General features: G+C 35.0%; 3 protein-coding genes across 11 annotated transcripts; 1 reads left to right on the top strand and 2 right to left on the bottom strand.

Annotated features, from left to right (window-relative positions):
• Positions 1 to 901: 901 nt before the first annotated feature.
• Positions 902 to 5,808, bottom strand: LOC107019199 (the record flags this gene model as incomplete). The annotated part of the gene is made up of 3 exons (XM_027917164.1): positions 902 to 2,131; positions 2,226 to 2,266; positions 5,412 to 5,808. Coding segments are annotated over 3 exons (1,299 nt in total), but the record flags the coding sequence as incomplete, so codon positions are not given.
• A 5,068-nt stretch (positions 5,809 to 10,876) lies between these two features.
• LOC107020344 (RNA-binding KH domain-containing protein RCF3) lies at positions 10,877 to 17,720 on the top strand. 8 transcript variants are annotated; one of them, XR_003578154.1, is made up of 10 exons: positions 10,877 to 11,036; positions 11,151 to 11,178; positions 12,528 to 13,126; positions 14,269 to 14,664; positions 14,762 to 15,016; positions 15,169 to 15,426; positions 15,624 to 15,688; positions 15,806 to 15,881; positions 16,982 to 17,020; positions 17,123 to 17,720. XR_003578154.1 is itself a non-coding variant. In XM_027916813.1 (9 exons), exons 3-8 carry the CDS (start codon positions 12,551 to 12,553, stop codon positions 15,852 to 15,854), a joined length of 1,599 nt encoding a protein of 532 aa, XP_027772614.1. In that variant the 5' UTR covers positions 10,877 to 11,036; positions 11,151 to 11,178; positions 12,528 to 12,550; the 3' UTR covers positions 15,855 to 15,881; positions 17,086 to 17,720. The 8 variants fall into 8 exon arrangements, 4 of the variants coding, with proteins under 4 accessions (XP_027772614.1, XP_027772613.1, XP_027772612.1 ...); XR_003578152.1 differs by having other exon boundaries at positions 17,086 to 17,720; XR_003578153.1 differs by having other exon boundaries at positions 16,923 to 17,020.
• A 363-nt stretch (positions 17,721 to 18,083) lies between these two features.
• LOC107018924 lies at positions 18,084 to 21,433 on the bottom strand. 2 transcript variants are annotated; one of them, XM_015219514.2, is made up of 7 exons: positions 21,298 to 21,433; positions 19,806 to 19,955; positions 19,220 to 19,288; positions 19,047 to 19,094; positions 18,889 to 18,942; positions 18,592 to 18,655; positions 18,084 to 18,505 (listed from the first exon to the last, which is right to left on the bottom strand). In XM_015219514.2, exons 2-7 carry the CDS (start codon positions 19,938 to 19,940, stop codon positions 18,426 to 18,428), a joined length of 450 nt encoding a protein of 149 aa, XP_015075000.1. In that variant the 5' UTR covers positions 19,941 to 19,955; positions 21,298 to 21,433; the 3' UTR covers positions 18,084 to 18,425. The 2 variants fall into 2 exon arrangements, with proteins under 2 accessions (XP_015075000.1, XP_015074999.1); XM_015219513.2 differs by having other exon boundaries at positions 19,806 to 20,017; positions 21,298 to 21,392.

Here is a 21,433-nt window from a genome sequence, read left to right as displayed (position 1 = left end):
GTTATTACTATAAATAGTAAATATTTTTTATTATAGTATATTTATGTAAGTTTTCCTTTTTTAATTTTATTATTTTAGATATATATTTTTTAAAAGAAAAAGTATGCAACTATTTTTAGGCTAGAAATTGCCCTTTAGCAAGTATTCTTGCGAGACCAATACGAGAAAGTCTTAATCATAATAAATCAACAACTACTTTTGTTAAATAATTTCACAAAAAAATATATTTCAATAACAATTGAGTAGTCAGAAATGCAAAGTTTAACTAACACTATCTAAATTTATGCATAGCCTTGTATAATTTTACACTACAAAAATCATTATAACACCATGTCAAGTTAAGAGTCCACATGTAAATGAATTGATTAATTTTATATATTACCACAAAATTTCGATACGGTATACGATATTTCAATATTTATTTTATACATACTAAATATAGTTATCAAATACCAAAAAAAATTTAAGTCTTTTGAAATACCATAATATCAATAGTGCGATATAAAAAAAAACAAATTTTGGTATGATATTCGATATTTAACATACCATACCCACACCTAGATGGAGCAATTCAAAGAGAGATCTTAAACCTTACAGGGAGTAAGTCATTTATTTGGTTTCCCATTCAACATTCATACCCACATTAGAGTCCAACTAATCCGAATTTGAGCCTCATTCTTAAGAAAAGCACTCCCTACCAATTTTCATACCCAAGGCTCGAACCCAAATTTCTAATTAATTGAGGGACAACTTCATAATTTTTAGTTGGAAAAACACTTGAGCTAACAGAGAGAGTTGAACAATATTTACCAAAAGATGTTTTCCTTCATACCAAACACATCCTTAAGTTCACAAAAACATAAAATACAGTTAAGGATATAAATAATCAAAATACATCCCAGGCCAGAAAAATTCATCCTTCAAAATGCATAGAAACATGCAAAAATACAAATATACAAAGCTTTAGACTTTACTACTTTTCAAGTAAACCATCACAAGACACTTTTTTTCAATGCCTACAACTTGCAAATAACAATTTCCCACATATATTGGTTCAATGATCAAAGATCAGTTAAAAACTTACACAAAAGATGCCAATTTGTTTGAATCCTTTTTTAAGTGCATACACAATTTCCACCACATTACATTTTACAACATGATTAAGCCACTAAAGATTCTAATTCAATAAACAGGAGAAGTTAAGACGATTAGGACACCAACCACGAAAGGCCACGGACATCAGCCTGCAATTATATACAAAATTCAGTTGTTACTTCAGCCCGGAACCTGCTGATGCTTTTGAAGATCCCACCATTGCATGATCAACTGATCCAATGAAAAGCTGTGACGAAAATGTATTAGTTTTTCTTAATTTACCAGGAAAATCCTTGCCTGAATCACCTTTCAAAGAAAGATTTTTCCTAATTCGGTTCTTGTTTAGTGAGAGCATAGTGCCACGAGATGGACCATGCAAAGCCCCCTCGACACAATCTCCAGAATGGGCACAACCCCAAGGCTTGGATGGTCCTTCTTCACTGAATGGTTTAAGCCTAGGAAAGAACTTGGAGAAAACTCGCTGCTCTGGAGAACTACCTTCTTCAAGCTTGGCACAGATTGGGCATGGAGGATCACTTTTACATGATTTTGGTGTAGCTTGCTCCAAACATTCAGCATGAAATACATGGCGGCATGAAAGGACCCCAGCAACTGGCATATCTCCACTTCTCACAATTCGTCGGGAACTCCAAGGCGATCTTTGTGAAAGAAACCTCTCGCATAACCCACATCTGAAACCATCTGAAGGGTTACAAGGTTTACTTAGGAAGTCAGATTGAAAAGATTCAGAAGCCTCTGTTAAGTCAAGACTGCCACTAGCACTGCTCAAGCGGTGTTTATCTCTTTGTGATGTTGAGGCATCAAATTCGAGAAAACCTGCTGAGAGGCTGTCAATAGCTTCTCTTCTAGGTGTTGTTTCAGTTGGAAATGACAGAGGATGTATGGGTTTTGACATAAAGAAACGGCGACTCGGGAAGCTACGATAAGATGAATGGGACTTGGTGATTGAATCACAGTCACTACTGTCAGATCGGGATGAAGTTGAGCCTCTGCCATCCCTAGCAATTGATGCTCCCTGTCAAGAAATTTATTGTCATAAGAAAGCTGTATTTAGCTTACAAACTTCAAAAGAAAGGAGTTAGTGGAGAAAAGCAAAGACAGATGCATACCTCCATTGTGGGTGAAAATGAAAATGGCCTCGTAATTGCATCTACCAAGCAAAAAATACAGCAAAATAATCAGTACAGCAAAATATCCAGAATGGTGACATTCATGACAAAGCATTGGTTGAAACCAAAATGCCAAATGTGCCAGGAGCAGCAACAGAATTGATTCTTTAAGCATATCAACTTGCTAACTTTGACTGTGCTTAACATGAAGTGACCATTAATTTAGACATCACCAAAGTCCGAAGGGGAGAGCACGCTCGCAATAACTGTAATGAAAGCATAATTCAATATCATATGGAGATGGATCGGCTTTTTTATGTTGTTTGATGTTGGTTACTCTGGTCTCGCTTTTTTTTTAAGCAAGTACTCTCCTCTCTTTTTTTTTTTACATCAAGATCCTAAGATTGTGGATAATGATTCTTCATCTCTACCGAAAATACTAAACTAGAATTTGAACTCTAGATGCCGCCTCCCACAAATCTTGTATAGCAATGCATTGCCCTTGAACCAAAGCCCAGGGGGCATTGGTAAGTGTTCTTTAACTAAACATTTTGGTTTTTTAAGCATACTATGACTCATGAAATAGATTAAATATGTCACTTAAAAGAGTTTTTTTTAAGGTAAATATAGTACTTAAGAGGTTGTCACTTTATTTGATGTAATGGCCAAACATCTCTCGAGGTCTCCAAGGTTTCATCTCACCGCTACTGTGTCGGATACAAATTCGACATTTCTGCCACATTATCTACCCTTGATATTCTATATGCCTATGCATTCATTAGATTCATGTGTTCCTTAAAAGATTTACATGATATTTCTAGTGTCTTCCTTACTTAAGTTACGATTCATAAAATGATGTTAAAGATATATGAATAGCTAATCATCCAGAGATTTGGTTTGATATTTCAAGCTACTGAGCCACAAATATTATAGGCTATTGAGCCACAGATTATGATTTGACATCATAGGTTATTGAGCCAAAGATTGGATTTGATATTTTAGGCTATTGAGCTACAGATATTATAGGCTATTGAGCCACAGATTATGATTTGATAGCATAGACCACTGAGCTATATATTATAACTTGACAGAAGGGCCAATGAGGCACACATTTGATTCTATAATAGGGCCACAACTGTCAAGTTATACAATATATGTTCTGAGAGCACCCTTAGATATTGAGAGGGTGTTGCCAAAAGAATCCAACACCTAAGTCTACATACATTGGTGTAAAGAGTCGTAATGGCGAGTAGACAGTAACTTTGGTTTGGATTCTTTCAGTTAGGATACTGATTATGCTTATGTCATATACAAACAGCATCGGACCCACACAGCATCTTGGTATGTCGGCTCAGCCATTCAGATGTTGATTGAATGCATGCAGTACACATGGTGAATTATCATGTATGCTTCATGAGCTATGACAGTGACTAAGATCTCCCCATGAGAAATATATCTGTTTCCAAAGACTAAAGTATGATGTTTCCAGAAAAGTTATATTTATGATTTAAGATCAAAGTATGAAGTTACATAAAAGCTCTGTGTATGTTCAAAATTATAGATTTCAAGTACTACAAAAAGCATTTCCACATAAAGCATTTACAGTTACATTTGCTTATGATATTCAAGGTATTACTTTGAAGTCTAGGATACTCTTATGTTTTCTTAGATGCATTATAGATTGTGGTACTTCATTCTCTTTCATATGCCTTTGGTGAGTCCCACTACTATTCAGGGCCTTTATCATGTTTCATGCTATGTACATAGATAGATTGGCCTTTTGGGTATGCCAAGGCATAGTCCCAAAACTTTTTCAGTTCATGTCATGAAGTAGAGGCTTCATTGACTAGTATGTTCAGGTCATGATCATGTATTTTCGGTAAATCTCTAGTATTGCCCTATGTATTTTGGGTAATTCATAGACCTAGTTATTTTGTTTTGGGGTTCCATATGTATAAAAGAAGTACTTGCTCGTATACGTTGAATTCTGAGGCATTGTGTATATTCTTTTCATTTATGCCTAGCACATACAATCATGTAAAGCTGATTCGCTCGATCAAATCAAGGCATGGTCTACCTCACATAGGTTTAGGGCATGACAGAAATGCACTACTTGTGTCAATTCACCCAACCAAACGATGGAATTCTCTGTTAATATGTTAGAACTACTTGTCCTTCTAACCGCATCCCAATTTATCACCCTGAACAGCAAAGCTTATTACCTCAAAAATTCAGATCAGCTAACACAAAATTGCTACCTTATTTCAGCATCAATTAGACATCATGGAAAGAATTACCAACCAGTCAAACACTTTTTGTCCAACTACGACTTTCTAACTATTATCTTAAACTAACCTACATTCAATATCATAAACAAATTGTACATTTTTCATTAACTTTAAATGAAGAAAATCTGTTCATGAACTGCACCAAAAACTCAATTAAAGAGCACATAAAAACTCGACAAAGGGGCTGCAGAATACAAAAATTAGTTCTGCACAGGCATTGCGCCTCCTACCATGGCTATGCACCGATGGCTAACCCCCATCTCATTGATTATACAATATACAATTTGCTTACGAAGGTCCAGCCCAAGATAATTAGAGACTCAAAGGTACATACTAACACATCGATGAGACTAATGATGGGAATACACCCTTTTTTTTTCAAGTACAACATTCTAATTATTATCTTAAACAGACCTAATTCCAATATCATCAACAAATAGTACATTTTTTCCTTCAACTTTAAACTAAGAAAATCAGCTCATGAACTGCACCAAAACCCCAACTAAAGAGCACATAAAAATACGACAAAGGAGCTGCAGGATACCAAAATTAGTTAAGCACGGAGATTCTGAATATTTATGCATTTGAGAGTTTAGACCGACACCAAGTCAAAATTACCTTAAATTACAGTGTCTCATAGAAAATCCCCATTTACGAGCAATACAGAATAGCAGAAACAGACAAATGAGAACCTTATATCAAACTCCACACAAATCACATCCAAAATTAAGTATGTACATATATATGATAAAACAATCAGCTGATTATTCAGTCAACATAAATGAAGCTAGTAATGGAGAAAGCAAGTAGTACATGAAAGTAAGAGATCAAAACCCAACTAAGCATCCTTGGAAGTCATTCTATACAAAAAAAGAGGATGCAAAATCAGTATGCTTACCCCTTCTTGAAGTACCAAAATCATCAATGTTGATTTCTTGTATAGCTGGTGGAGTCCACTGTTGTGCCGGAGAGATGTCCGATGGGCTACTACAGTATGCACCAACACCATCTGATATGACATATTGGTGATTGGCCAATTGGTTCCCCCTCACCCAACTTCTACTATCTCTACTGTTTGATGAAGCAGAAGATCCATACAATTGAACTCCATCATTAGAGCCAAAGGATAATGTTTCAGGTTGGAAGCGGAAATCCCATCTGGATGGTGCTGGGGAGAAGCTTGAATTAGTCCGCCAGTAAGGCTCATGTGGCCCCATGGACCATTCTCCACTAGCTGCATTGGACCCATGTGGCCTTGCAGCCACACAACAAAGGGACCCCGTCTTAGCTATGTTTCACAAGACTCACAAGTATTATGTTGGTACTTGCTTCTCTCAATTCTCAATTCTCAATTCTCAATTTTCAGAATAAAGAGCAACTCTAGTAACTACTCCATTCAGTTTCAGCAACACAACAAAGGGAACACGATTTAACAATGCTCGCCAGCTCTCAATTTTCAGCGTAAAGGGGGCAACTCTAGTAACTACTCCATCTCTTCACGTATTTACCAAGAGAGTGAGTTTTCCCCTCACTGCTTAGGACTACTTCAAGTGTCCTTGTGAACTGCACCTGGTATGTGCATATACCAATTATATACAACAATTCCACTGAAAAGCATACAAGCATGACATGATTAGGTCTCCAAGGAATTCAGACAAAACTGAACTACATGGATGCAAGAAAATACCATGCAGGTAAAGTTGATAACAGTGTCATCCTTCACTAGCTTGATAATCACCAATAAACATTCATAAAACGGAAAAGGTCAGGACACAATATAGATAGTTAACAGGCTGGACTAGAAAAAGGAAAAACATTAAGTGCAACAAACATAGCAAAATAAATATAAGTAACACGAAGGTGCATAAGCAAGAAATGGCATACAGAACTGTTATTCAAGGCGACACAACAAAGCAAGAAATGGCATAAAAAACTGTTCTTCAAGGTGACACACGAAGCCACTGAAGCTTTCTCCCTATGGTCAATGTTGAGGAGCTATATGGGTCCAATTCACACCAGAAGGAAGGTCATCATAATTGTTACATTCTTCCAAAAAAATGTGAGCAACTTCGTAACTAAAATCACTATTGAGGTATATTATACTTAGCATGATTACGCATAACTTTTATCTCTGTTACAATTGTGAGTTGTACTCTGTCACTTCACTCAATTAATCAACAACTACACCCAAATCCTAAATTGATCAAGCCCAGCAAAATCCATCATTTCACTCAAACACAAGTTGGAAGAGAGAAACTGAAGAAAACAAATGCTAGTCTATTTGGTCCTCAAGCCATTCCTTTTTTCATTTTTGTTCACAAGCAGTGCATACAAACATTAAACAGTAAACAACTTTCATCAAAGGAAACACAATCATTACAAGTCAACCATGAAAACCACAACTACATAAAAATCCATCAAAACAAAGAGTTAAAGTGAAGGTAAATGCCAAGCCACTCAAAAACCAAAATCATAACCTTATAATAACATTATTATTAGAAACCCCACATGTAAAAACCAAAACCCAGCTCCAAAAACACCTCAAAAACTGATCTTGATCATCAAACACCAAAGGAAAAGAAAAGAAAACATAAAGACACAATTTTTACTCGAAATGAAATTCCCAAAACCCCAAAATCAAGATTAGAGATATGTGTTCATTGAAGTGAAAAATTGGACATAGAAATACAGTAAAGCTAAAAGGGTGTTGAGGGAAGCTTACAGATGTTTGAATTATTGGAGTGAAGAGACTGAAAATGAACTTTGAAGGAATAAAAATGTCTGCTTTGCAAATGTTAATAAAAACCCTAACTTCTCGCTGATACTGTATTATTTTATTTTGTGTTTCTTTTTCCTATGCAGTCCTTCATTTACTACTTTATTCATTTGGGTGTCCCTAGTTTTATGATTTGCACTTATGCCCCTTTTCGATAACAGTGATATACTCGATATAATTTTGCAAATGAGATTGAGAGAAAATTAAGAGTTTATAATCATACTCTTATCGTGTGAAGAATCAAAGCTAGAATGAGGGGGAAAAGTTATACGTATTAACTTTGTTAGATGACTAATTGAGTTTAAAAATAAAATCGACTTCATTTATGTATTTTTATCAAATACTAATTATTCAATTTTTATAGAGTTGCACCAACCTTACCACAAGAACAAGAATTATGAAATAACATTTTTTAAAGAAAAGCAGGGTTATTAGTCTTATTTTCAATACGTTCTTGGACTATTTTAAAGCAATATAAATACAATATTATATGTTGTGATATTCTGAAAATAATATGTACATTGTTTTGACATGTGAGAAGTTTGATTATCCAAACGTATTGTCTCTTATCTACATGAAAATCGAACTAAATTTATTTTAATTTAAATTAAAAATGTATATCTTTAAATATATTTCATCCTCTTTAATTTGAAGAACTCTATCTAAAGCTTTAATTCAGAAGAAAAGATAACAAAATTTGAAATTAAAATATTAAAAAGATACAATTAGATTGCAAATTGTGCTCATATTAATCACAACTTTACAAAGATAAAAGTATAATCAACTTTACAAAGATAAAAGTATAATCTATCACTTATTTAATTCCATCTTTCATAAATTTCAATTGCAAAATTTTATATCTGTATATCTTTTTTTATTATTGATATGAGAGACACATAAAAATACATATCACAAAAACTAATTTGTTATAAATATTAGATACAATTTTACTATCGAAAATTACCATATATTACATACATATGAATATGTCCCACTCGTGTGTGGTATATATATATATATATATATATATATTATTTAGTATAAAGAGAATCAAAGTGGATTTGGGCTCATCTATTGATTGCTTTCATGCTTGAAATTTGAGTTTTTAATTGGACATTTATTTGTGACTTAAGTGGGTTTGATAATTTGAACTTGCGTCAATTTATATATTTGCACTACCTTAAGTACTAAGTTATTTTTCAATGATTTATTTTGAATTGGAGTTTAATTATAGAGCAACTTTCATATATAATAAAAGCGAATTTTATATTTGTATGATATAGCAAGAATCAATTATATAATTCGCTATGCATATACAAAAGAAAGCAGTTGTATACAAATCAATTGTATAATTTGTGTATGTATAAAACGAGAAAGAAAGAAAGACACAAGAAAATTTGGCAGGAGAATATTTATATTGTATAAGTATAAGTGTATATGACGAAGATATATGTATTTGTATGTGTATATACAATTTTCTATCGCTTTACACAAACAGAAACACAATTTATACATTTCGTTTCTGTTTGTATAAGCGATAGAGGCGAGGGTAGCGAGCGAGATCTGGGAGAGGGGAGAGAGGGGAACGAAAATATATGTATATTACAATTTTTTCTCGCTTTATACAAATACAAAACACATTTTATACATTTGTGTTTATATAAAAGTGAGATGGAGCGAGCGAGAGAGGGAGAGTGGCGAGCGAGAGTTTGAGGGAGAGAGGCGACTGACAAACAATTTGCTACACGACACAATTAAATCAAAGTGTGGTTATAATATTTAATTTGATTTATTAGTTTGTCATTATATACAATTTTCCCTTAATTATATATACAATATTATAGGCAAGTCCAACAAGATATCATCCCTTGTTCGTCATAGAAAATCTTTTATCATTTCTGTTAATATAATAATAGTGTCCCGCCATCGTCAAATTTTTTATCCATCTCTTATTTTCTCGTATCTTAATTAATTCAACAAGATATATATTATCTCTCATCAATACAAATATTAAAAAATTTGAATCTGTCTCTCACTATACATAATGCTTGAACACATAAAAAGTAAAAAAAGACTTCGTTACGAAATATAATTTTGGTAATGATTGTATAATATTGAAGGGTAATTTATAGAAATCACTAACTTAAAAGTTAATTATTTGGATTCATGCTAATTTGTAATATAACAAATCTTACCAAATTTTGGACTTCAAATACATGTTTGTGGTGTGTCTAGAATCATGTATCTCATATACATGTGGTCAAAATTATTTGTAATTTATTCTGTATACACTATATCCAAGTGGATTCACATGTATCTTACTCTCTTACTCGTCATTCTCCTATCTCGCTCACCACTCTCTTTTCTTACTTGCCTCTCTCCATAAATATGATAACCAAGATAATTGTATCTAGTGTCCATATACATATATCTAGTGTGATTTACTTGTATATGTTGATCTCGCTGGCCTCTTTCCCTAATTTGATATATATTTGTAGCAAAAATATACATGTAGGTGTATTCAAATTGAAGTCCAGTATAAAAATTCCAAATTATAGGAAGAATTATTGAATAAACAAATCAGTTGTGGGGAATCTAATTTGACAACTTGCATTGCAAATAAGATATACTTTGGATTAAATGGATACATGGTGTATTTATATGAAAAATAGTAATGATATATGGACTCATATCCCTCAAACAAATTGTAATTGGTAGCGGAGGAAATCTAATTCTATGAAAACAGAGCATGATTGATTGGTATAGAGATGAATTATACTTTTTAACCGAGAGTGATTGAATATTCAGGGAAAGTTATTACAACTTAATAGAGACCTTTGAGAGAGTAAAGGGATTCGATCTGGTATCGAGCTTGATTCTATTATATACACAAAGATTCATATTATAACTGACAACCTAAGATAGACCGTTGTCAAAAGAGAAAATGAACAAGCTGCATATTTCATTTGCCTTTTTTAACATGTTGTCTGTAAAGCGGAATCTCAACGACATCTATTTTTAAAATGCAGATGAACAACAACAGTGCAAGAAGAGTTAGGAAGATGGACACATTGAATGCAAAAGTACTGGGTGCAACCACATTTAAGTTGGATGAAAGCGCGCCATTGAAGACAATTCATAAAGAAGTCGACTAACAACAATTTCCGGAGGGCAATGATCCCCTGCACATGAAAGATAAGAAATCGTAAGCAATTCAATGAAGTAAATGTAAAAAACAGAGTATTGCACAAATACAGAAATTCATCATTGAAATAATTAAACAAGTAAAATACTCTAGAAAAGTTCGAAAGTTCAGTAGTTTAATTCAGCAAATCAGTAACTAGCTAGTTATTTTTCTTACTGATTCTCAAACTCGAAATGACTAATATATCAGTTATGATTTCTCTGAAGTGCTCTTTACATGTAAATACTGATTATCCATGATTAACCAAAAACATAAAATATACTAGAAATTGATAACTTATTCAAATATTTTACTTTGTTACAAAATCTCTTTGATAGTGATGGGCTAATATTTTCTCTAGTGTATAATGATTTATGTATATCATTGTTAGGCCTCATTAGGGCCTTAGGTACAACACTTCTAGTAAGACCATCTATGGTCAAAAAGCTTTTTACAGCCAAACCCTAGAAGCTTCCTCCATTTGGCAAATTTCTTTATATTTTCAGCAGTATTTAGTACTTTGAACACAACAGACCCACGGATTTCTGCTTTCATAGAACACTGTAATTTTCTTGTTTTCTCTCTCTCCATTTTTTTTTTTGTGTTTATAGATTCTTTGTGCTTTTTATGCAAAATTAACAAGATTAATCATTTACCCTTTTTTCTAATCTTGGCAGTGATACAGGTTTGCTAGACAAACCAAAGGTGAGACCTTTATGTTTTTTTTTTGGTTGCTGTTTTTGTTCTTTTGATTCTAGAGAAGTATAGGAAGAACTGAAGTTTTTTTTATTTTGGGGGCTAAAATTGTATCTGGATTTGTTTGTTTTTTTGGGTGAAGTTGGCTACTTTGATGGGAATTATGGAGTGGTAGAGATTGTATTCCTACAAGGGTATTCAATTTTAATCATGAATTTGGTTTTCTGTGTAAAAAAGAGGAGAATTGTGGTGTGTGTGAAAATTGCTTCTGTGTCTGTTTTTTTTTTTGTTTGTAAAGTTGATTGCTTTGAAGAAAATTATGTAGACCTAGGGTTTTTATTGCAGTAAGAGAGGGTCTTTAATCTGACTCATGTAACAAGATTCATCCTTTACCCTTTTCTCAAATCTTGGCAGTGATACAGGTTTACTAGTCAAACAAAAGGTGAGACCTTTATGTTTTTTTTTGGTTGCTTTTTTTGTTCTTTTGATTCTGGAGAAGTGTAGTGAAGAACTGAAGTTTTTTTATTTTGGGGGCTTTTTTTTTTGGTAAAGTTGGCTACTTTGATGGGAATTATGGAGTGGTAGAGATTGTATTCCTACAAGGGTATTCAATTTCAATCATGAATTTGGTTTTCTGTGTTAAAAGGAGGAGAAATATGGTGTGTCCGAAAATTGCTTGTGTGTCTTTTTTTTTTTTGTAAAGTTGATTGCTTTGAAGTAAATTATGTAGTGCTAGAGATTTTATTGCAGTAAGAGAGGGTCTTTAATCTCAAACATTTAATTTGTATGTGTGTGAACTTGCAATTTGTTGCTTGGGTGATTGCAAGAGCTTTAAGAATTAGGAAGCAAAGGAGGTTCAACATCTATTGTGTATATAAAAAAGATAATCTTAATCATGTAGTGATAGTGTAATTTTTCTTTCCTACCTGGCTCAGACCCTTGAGAGTTGTTGGGTATTTTGTCATTGGTAAGTTTTAAAGGAAAATAGAAGTCTTGGGTGAGCGAAAATTGCTTCTTTGATTTGAGGTTGTCAGGTTGATCACTTTAAAGGAAAATCTGGACTGCTAGAGAAAACAGGGTCTTCAATCATTTTGGATTTTTTTCTGTGATTTTGTGTCACAACTTCCTTGGTTGGTTGGTAAAGCCTTTACTTGGTCTTATGGTTACTGAGTGAAGCAATATTGCTTTACTGGGAAATTGATATTGCATTTGATGTTATTTGTACTACTTCGAATTGTGCCTTATTTCTAGGTTATGTTGTTTGTATGTTCCACCTCATGACATTCATTCTATGTAAATAACACTTCATGAGTTAGTTTGTTTCTGATCCAAGTTGATGCTGAGTATTTGGTTTGTAGGGTGGCACATTCAGCTCCTTGACATGGCAGGCCAGAGGAATAACTACGGTAAGAGAATGCAATCGGAATCCGACTATTCCAGGAGTGATGGAAGTAAGAGGAGGACTCCAACTGATGAGAAGGAATCAAATTCCATTGGACCAGAGGATACTGTTTTTCGTTATTTATGCCCCACAGGAAAAATTGGAAGTATCATTGGAGTTGGTGGGGACATTGCAAAACAATTGAGGACTGAAACTAATTCAAAGATTAGGATTAGTGAGACCATACCTGGCTGCGAGGAGCGTGTTGTAACTATTTATAGTGGAAGTGAAGAAACTAATATCTCTGAAGATACTGGTGACCTGATTTCACCTGCTCAAGATGCTCTATTTAGGGTGCATGACAGAGTCCTTGCTGAAGAGCTGCGTATGGGCGAAGATCTGGAGGATCATCAGATTACTGTAAGGATGATTGTCCCATCAGATCAGATAGGTTGTGTGATAGGGAAAGCTGGACAAGTGATCCAGAATTTACGAAGTGAAACAGGTGCGCAGATTCGGGTGTTAAGCAGTGAGCACTTGCCCCCTTGTGCTCTAAACTCGGATGAGCTTCTCCAGGTAGTAGCAGGGTCCTGCTCATAATACTTCTGAGTATAGTTTATGTTTACCGTAATTCTGTGTTATCTCTTAGTTTTTTAGATAAGTAGAAGCATTCATTATGCATTTACTCTAGAGTACTTTCAGGCATGTATGGTTTAATTTACCTGATGTAATTTCATCAGAATTTTAAGTGCGAGCACTTTCCCTGATCGTATTTGATTTTGTACCTGGTGGAATTGTTGCGATCAGTGCAAGCTGGCGTAGACACCATGCCATATAAAAAAAGGAAATTGCTTCACAAAATATAATAGGTAGCTAGATATGAGATTTTCGAGCTTGATTAAAAAAAATGATTTTTTTTTTTTTTTACATTTTCCAGCCTTGGTGCCTCTCGCAATGAAGAGCTTGTTCCTATGCTGGCTGATTGCCTGGTTTAGCTTGTCAACCAATTTATCAATATGTTACTTCCAAACTTTTCGATTAGATTCTAGATTTCCTGTTGGCCTAAGATGAATTTGAATGGGGAATATGTTGCATGGATTGTATGTCAGTGTATAAGTGTGAGTTTTGCAAAAACCTTCAGTTTTAGAAAACTCCTAATTTACCTTAGAAGATCAGTATGTTGGAGTAAAATGAGTTCATCGAGCAGAATTCTTATAAAGGATTCATGCATTGACTGACTAGTTTGAGATTGAGGGATAGTTGATTAGTATGGAGTATAAAACTGCGTGAGCAGAAACTCAAACATGATTCATTTGGTTCCTTTTTTGAGAAGGCAAAGTACATTTTATAAATAAATTAGCACAAAGGAAGTGGGGTTACATCTGACAAATATTTCTAAAAATTAGAAGACATAAAAAGAGTATCCCATCTAATCCTGAAGGGCTTCTAACAAGATTGGTTTGGTTCTTTTAAAGCAGTTTTTTTTTTATCTGTTAGCTATATCCATTTTGTAGGGCATCTATTTGCGAAACTTGATGGTACCAAAAACACTGACTAGGAATAATAAAAGAAATGGACAATCAATCTTTGAGCGAGCAACTGCTGTATTCAAGTTTTATTTGCAAATTCCTCGCAATGCCTTCACTTTTAATGATGTGTATATCTGGTTACATGAAAATATAAATGATGTGTTAAAGAGATTCTTCTTTTATTTTCAGATAACCGGTGAAGTTGCAGTTGTTAAGAGAGCACTTTATCAAGTAGCAGCACGCCTCCATGATAATCCATCAAGGTCCCAACATCAGTTGCTGTCGTCACCCAGCATATATAGGTCTGGTGCTGGACTTGTGAATCCTCATGCTGGTAGCCAAGTCATGGGTGTGACATCATTGATGGGTCCTTACGCAAGTTACAAAAGTGATGGTAGAAGTAGATCTTCTTCTGTAAAGGAGTTTGCAGTTCGTTTGGTTTGTCCAACTGAGAATGTAGGAGCTGTAATTGGCAAAGGTGGAGGCATTATCAAACAGCTAAGACAGGAATCAGGTGCATCTATTAAAGTCGATAGTGCTGCGGCTGAGGGAGATGATTGCATTATATTTGTATCAGCAAAGGAGGTGAGGAACAGTTCTTGGTTATTGAATTCATTATTTGATTGCTAGGACTGAGAATGCTTATCTGTAGCGTTTGTTGCTTATCCAATTGTGATCGCAGACATTTGAAGATCAATCCCCTACCATCGATGCAACAATGCGTTTGCAACCAAGAAGTAGTGAGAAAACTGAAAAAGAATCCGGTGATGCTATTCTTACGACTCGCCTGCTTGTACCTAGTTCACGAGTTGGATGCCTTATTGGTAAAGGTGGTTCCATTATAACTGAGATGCGGAATTCCACAAGGGCAAGCATCCGCGTTCTTTCGAAGGAACATCATCCCAAAGTGGCATCCGTAGATGACGAGATGGTGCAGGTAAACAGGTTTCTATTTTTGTCCTCGTGTAATATTGTATCAGTTGGTTTGTTTAATGCTCATTTCTTGTAGGTTGCGGGTGTGATGTTTGGTTTTAGTGTACTCCCTATGCTGAAATTCTTATGTCATGGTATTGTGTTTTTCTCCTTCAGATTACTGGAGATGCTAATGTTGCTGCCAATGCGTTATTGCAAGTACTTATGCGGTTGAGGGCCAATGCATTTGAGATGGAGGGATCTTTTCCTGCATTTTCTCCTGGCCTTTCTTATGCCCCCATGCCTGCAAGCGTGCCAGATGGCTCAAGATATGGTAACCGTGATAATCGATCACGTCGGCATGGTTATTCATCTTATTCAGGTGGACATGATTACAATGATTTGTCTCCAAGGGATAGTTATGGTGGCTCACAGGTAAATACTCAGTGTTCATCTCTTAGAAGTTAGTTTTATGTTATCTCATTTTTACAGGTAAAGATCAAATCATCTTGTCCTGTTGTTCACATTCTAAATTCTAATTGATGGTTTCTGTATTTTTCCATCTATTTTGCTGCTATCCTTGTATAGCAAACAAAATATGTCAGCAAGTAGACTGAATTCATATTTTTCAGGTTGGTGGTGGAGGCAATTATGCACCATATGGCGTTTATTCCTCTGGGCGACCTAGTAGTTCAGGGTAAAGCATTATCTGACTACACACTTTGAATTAAGGCTATGTTTCCCGCCTATAGTTACAGTCTCTTTCATTTACTGTAAAAAAGGTTTTGTTATTTACTTGTTCTAATCTTTCCAGGGTTTCCAGCCATAATCCTTCTGCCTATGGAAAATCTTATGGATACTAGGGTGTAGAGGGTTATTAGCAGCCGGAGGTACAGAATTTCACCTTTTTTTGGTCTTATACATAAATTAATGGGCATCTCTGTTCTGTACTTCAGTATAGCCTCAAGCACATCTTCCTTTTGATAACTTTGACTAGCCTGAAGCCTGTATTGCATCTCTAATGCTCTTTCTTTTACTTTGCCTTTTCACACTTGCCATCTAAACAGCTATCATCTCCGATGCCTGTTCCAGACCATTGCCCGACCCTATTGACGAAGCCTCCAGCCTAAGAACAGAGGACCAGACGAGCAAGATAGAGAAACTTGTGGCCATCCTTGCCCTAGTATTTCTGTTTCTTAGGTGTTACCAGAATATATATTGTAATGAAACAACACCTCTTAGTCATTGAAGGCCTTTTGTACCCAAAATACCTTTGCTTTAGCGGTATTGTGTAGCAGACTAAGCCATGACAGTTTGATATGGTGGTTCTTCTTTACTTTGTGTTTGTTTGTTTGTGTTCTCAAGTACCTTTGTGACGTAGTGGTGTCACTTTTACTGTTGACCAGTTATGCTACAGGATTGAAACTCTAGTGCTTTCTCTTGCATCGATTTTTTTCATGTTTTCTCGACAGCTTTCCAGTTATTGAACAAAAGTTCAAGAAAGTCAGGTTTCTGCATTTCAGGAGGTAAAAATGTCATGTTTTCTTGACAGCTTTTCAGTTAGTGATCTTGTATATGACATGATTCCTGCTATTGGGTTCTATCCTCGTGAACGGAACCCCTTCTGTTAGTTGCTAGCACAGAGCTTTTAAGAGATCAATCAATAGCTAATTATGATCAAAATTCACATTCACGTTTGCATGCTATGGTATACACTAAGAAGGCAGATTTCTACTTGAGCAGTGTTTAATTTTCTTCTCTTGCTTCTCTAGTGTAGGACGTACTTGAGATTGAGAATTGCTTTTCAGATAGTTGAGTAGGCACGAATATAATTTCAGAGCTTTGCTATATGTGGTAAACCTGTGTCTTATCTTGTTAATATTCATGCTCCCTTGGCCTCAAGGAAATGACGGCGTTCCTTTGGCCTTTAGGAAATGATGGTGTTGGTCACTGCTTGATGTCTGATCATTTTATGTGATCGATTCTGCAGGATTGATAGAAAATTTAGTTCTTATGATAAATTCCAAAGGTAAGTACTTCTCTTTCTTGCAAATGTTATTTCTTACACCGTGAGACGATACATTATTTTGGTAGGAACATACACATCCATCCTACTGTCAAAACATTTCAGGAGGAAAGAAAGCTCTATAACGTGCATTGCCAATTGCTTTTTGCCCTTTGGAGGGCTTCATGAAGGGGTTCCATGTCTACATATGTGTTATTTCATTATTTGAGAATGGATTCTCTTTGCTCTGTGCTGTTTGATAAGAGTTCTGCACTGTACTTTGAAAGCTGGTCGTTTGTGGACGGCTGAGCATAATTACTCTTTACTGTGGCCTTTGAATGGTCCATTCAAAGCATCGATGCAATAGAGTAAAAGCTCACACTGCCCTACTTATAAGGTACTAAGTCATTACTACCAGGAGGTGGGTGGGAACTTGGGATCCTTCCATGTTCGACCGGAGATCACGTTCAAGCCGTGAAAATGGTGGCATGAAGTTGAATTAGTTGGGTCAGTGAGCTTCACAAGTCATTGAAGCGACTTATTCCTGGAAATAAGAAGGCGTTAAAAATAAAGAGTTTGTATTATTGTCATTTCTATTTAGTCCCAACAGGATTCATATGTAAATATACTGGTTTTGTTGAGTTCATGATAAGAGTATTTCATTTTTAATATATATGGTTTTGTTTTGTGGAGTTCATAATAAGAATATTTCATTTTTAATATACATGGTTTTGTTGAGTTAATTCTCATTGTGTATGTTGGGTAGCAATACAGGTCACAATCTCATGTTGCTTCTTTTAGATTGATGGTTGACAAGCATAATGTTTGATGGTTAACGCAAAAAATGTACATTAAACAATGGTAAAAGTATATCATCACGAGAAGTAAAAAAAGAAAAAAAAAGTTGCTAGAAAGTAATCATCGTTTTGCATTATTTTCGATTCGAGTAATACGCCTCGAGTTGGATACATAGATACTTTAACTTAAATGCATATTTAGACATCTTCAACTTGATTTAAATTCGCTTTGTAAATTTAAAGAAATCTAGTTTGTATGGAGATCATAAGTATGAAGTACATGTACAATGTACCAAAAGGAAAAGACATTAATATTGCATAGTGTATGTCTTCAACATTTCATTATATCATGGATCAATGTAGAACTTTTACCACCAAAAAAGTACAATATATCATAGCACAGCCAGACAAGGAAGTTCTCTGAATTTTATGCAAAGGAAATCAGCTCAGTATAGGACAACAAATCTAATCTCAGTACAAAAATTCGCCACACGAGCAATTATTCTCTTTCGTTCCTTCTTTTTTACCTCTATATAAGTAGCTAGCCTGATTTACAACACCACTTTCAGTTCAATTCAGCAGGGAACTTTGATGAGGATGCTCAAGAATGTTTTGGTCCAGCTGCCTCTGATCTAAGACTTATTCTCACCATCCGCTGCTGGTATTCCGCTCTGCTCATCATCTAGCTGGTCAAGATCGTTGTTGCTACCATCTGCTTGCCAGATTTTAATAAAGAGAAAGGGGTTGAGATTTGCTTCCATTATGATCACAGTACAGGAATAGCTTTTAGGTACATACCTTCACCGGCATCTGTCAGTTTAGAAGCTGAGAGACGAGTACGAAGTTGCTGATGTGGTGTCGGCTGTTATCAAAGAACACATAAGCGATGCACTCTTCTTGTGATAATCGAATAAACATTGAACATGTGGCAACTTGATAGTTAACTTCCTTATGTATTTATGCTTCAGGATTTAGTTTGAATAAATAAAAGGAAGATACAACTTCTCCAAAACAAATAGTTGAAAAAAAAAGTAAGCCATTACGAGCAACTATAGAAATTGGAAATGTGTTTCTCAGAGTAATAGGGTAATGCACCTCCAATTTCGGGCGAAGTGCCTCAGCAGGTGTTTTGGCCTTGTGTCCCCCTTGCTGCAATATGATAGAAAATGAAAACATGGTAAAAGATGCTCAAACTTCAACATCAAACTTTAGTTAAAGATTGAAACAGCCAAAGTTGCACTAAAACTGAGTACCTTTCCTAGTGCCCAGTCTGCAGAATCGAAAAAAGCACGTTCATGGTCCTGGAAAATGTTAAAGAGGTTGATTGAAAATTCAATGAGTACAAGAGTTGAAGTAAAACTCAAAACACATAGAGGAAAATAATTTGAGATGCCAAAGAGTTAAAGTATTAACCGAAAATAATCACCTTAGTTATCAATGGAGGTTTCTTTTTCACTAATCCACCATATTTTTTCTTCATTAGTTCCTCCTGCTCCTGGATATATGCAAGGAGGAAATAATTATGCCCCAAATCTCAAGAAAAATTGGCAGAAGTACAGTAAATGTTTCGTGTAGTTGCAGTATATTTAGGTCATTTTCCATAACACTTTCATCAACTTACAGTCTCTACCTCAAGTACCCCCTTATGGCTTATACACTTATAGATGGATATCAGTCCTGTGAATGAAATCTCATTCACATGGTTATATGGCACAGAAAAAGAAACTTACATGGTGACTGGCATTTTTAATGATTTGAGCTGCAAATGGAAGTACATAGGTACTATTTCTAGAAGAAATTTTGGTGCAAATTTGTATTCGCTAATCCCTATCATTTTAATGTATGCTCCATCATTAATTATTATTCTAGAACTTCGAGCGCAAACAAAAGAACTGTTAGGAAAACCTTCAGTATAAAAATGTATTCCCTAATCTGTATCACTTCAACATATGCTTCATCATTCACTAGCACTGCAAAAGCTTTGAGTAAATGATGCATATGAAAATATGTACCGCTAGAGATGGATCTTGGCTTTCTTCTTCTGCACCCTTTGGATCTTCTGCAGGAAGGGCATCATTTACTTCACCTTTAGGAGGATCATTACCAAGGTTTGGTTCCTTGCCACTTTCATCTGAAGGGTTCGACATTTTGAGTGCTTGTTTCTGCAAAAATATATCTGGTTTGGTATCACTCATAGCTAAGTTAAGATACACAGCTGATTTTCCTGACCAAGAAATCTTCGCTTGAAAACATTTCAATGGATACCATAACAAGAAAATCCAAAATATAGGGCATCTTCCAGTTAGATTTTGAATTTAAGGTATTATCTTAAAATTAAACTGATCGCAGAGAGTTCCAATTGATCTACATATCAGAAAACAACCGTAAAGAGACTAAGGATACAAGTAAATGAAACAATCAACTAATCATGAATTATGGCATATGTAATCTTAGTTACGAATAAAATTCAACCGTTAGACATGACAATTAACTGTCCCTGGATAATATAAAACATTCATATAACATCAAGGATCTCGAACACAGAATTCTAAAATCCATAGATCACTGAAACAGATTGCAGTCCACATACACTTAATCACAGTATTGACGGACATTCACTCCACTTAGTCAACACACACAATTAACTATACCCTCAAAGAATCCCTAAAAATGAAGAATAACACATCTAAAGATGAAAAAACTTTAGATACTCCTATTACTCTATAATGTACATCTTCTAGTTCGATACATAAGCCATATCAATACAAAAACAACAAACTTCCGCAGTTGATTGAAACATTGAATTTCCACCAAATCTTACAGTAATACCCCTCTGAATCAATCACCCACTCCAAATGTATGCTGGTTCAATTTTCCCCATCCCCTTCCCCAACAACAACAACAACAACAACAACAAGTTAACTAGTGTAATCTCACGAGTGGGGTCTAAAGAAGATAGAGTGTAAACACACCTCCCCCCTACCCCTACCTCATCGAGATAGCAAGAGAAGGTTTCTGATAGACCCTGAGCTCACTATATCCATCCCCATCCCCGATCCTCGATCCCCGAAATTCGACTGGAAATGAAAACTCGTCAATCATTTTCATTACAAGATACCAATTCTAGCACAGCTTAAACATGCAAAAGAACACAAAGAAGGTAAAACACAGAACTATAAATTCCCAGTTCACGAAATATGAAATAAACACACAGATTCAGCAATTCAAATCAATTTAAACACCAAATCAATCACCAGAACAGTGCCGAATTTGGATCAATACTAAAATCCCATTGATACCCAGAACGCAAATAGTAGATTAACATATGATAAACCAAAAAATGAGGAAAAAATCACAAAAAAGAATCGAACTTGATAGCACAAGAACATGAAATAACTATTGAAAATCGCCACCTTTTAAAAAAATACAACAAAAATAGAACCCAAAAATCCAAGAAAATCAGTTTTCCGATATGGGAAAATGATGATGAAGAAGAAGGGTTACCTGGAATCTGAAGTGAAGGTGGATGAAACCGATGAGTTACCAGAAATATGGAACAGAACGAAAGACGAAGCAAAATAAACTGTAAAATGAAAGAAGAAAAATAAAAAGAAAACAAAAGGTTGCGTTTTCATTGCAC

Source organism: Solanum pennellii, chromosome 5, assembly GCF_001406875.1.
Source record: "Solanum pennellii chromosome 5, SPENNV200".
Lineage (NCBI taxonomy): Eukaryota > Viridiplantae > Streptophyta > Magnoliopsida > Solanales > Solanaceae > Solanum > Solanum pennellii.
Note: the sequence above shows the minus strand (reverse complement) of the source record. Positions and strands in the feature narration are given on the sequence as shown.

Bases quoted from the DNA above. Each gene is read 5' to 3' on its own strand.
- LOC107020344 (XM_027916813.1), top strand. From the start codon at position 12,551: ATGGCAGGCCAGAGGAATAACTACGGTAAGAGAATGCAATCGGAATCC. The intron at 14,665-14,761 runs GTGAGGAACAGT...TTGTGATCGCAG, and splicing joins TATTTGTATCAGCAAAGGAG to ACATTTGAAGATCAATCCCC. The intron at 15,427-15,623 runs GTAAATACTCAG...CATATTTTTCAG, and splicing joins ATAGTTATGGTGGCTCACAG to GTTGGTGGTGGAGGCAATTA.
- LOC107018924 (XM_015219513.2), bottom strand. From the start codon at position 19,988: ATGAGTGATACCAAACCAGATATATTTTTGCAGAAACAAGCACTCAAA. The intron at 19,289-19,805 runs GTACATATTTTC...GCATATATCCAG, and splicing joins GCCAAGATCCATCTCTAGCG to GAGCAGGAGGAACTAATGAA. The intron at 18,656-18,888 runs GTGCATTACCCT...CTTTGATAACAG, and splicing joins CACTTCGCCCGAAATTGGAG to CCGACACCACATCAGCAACT.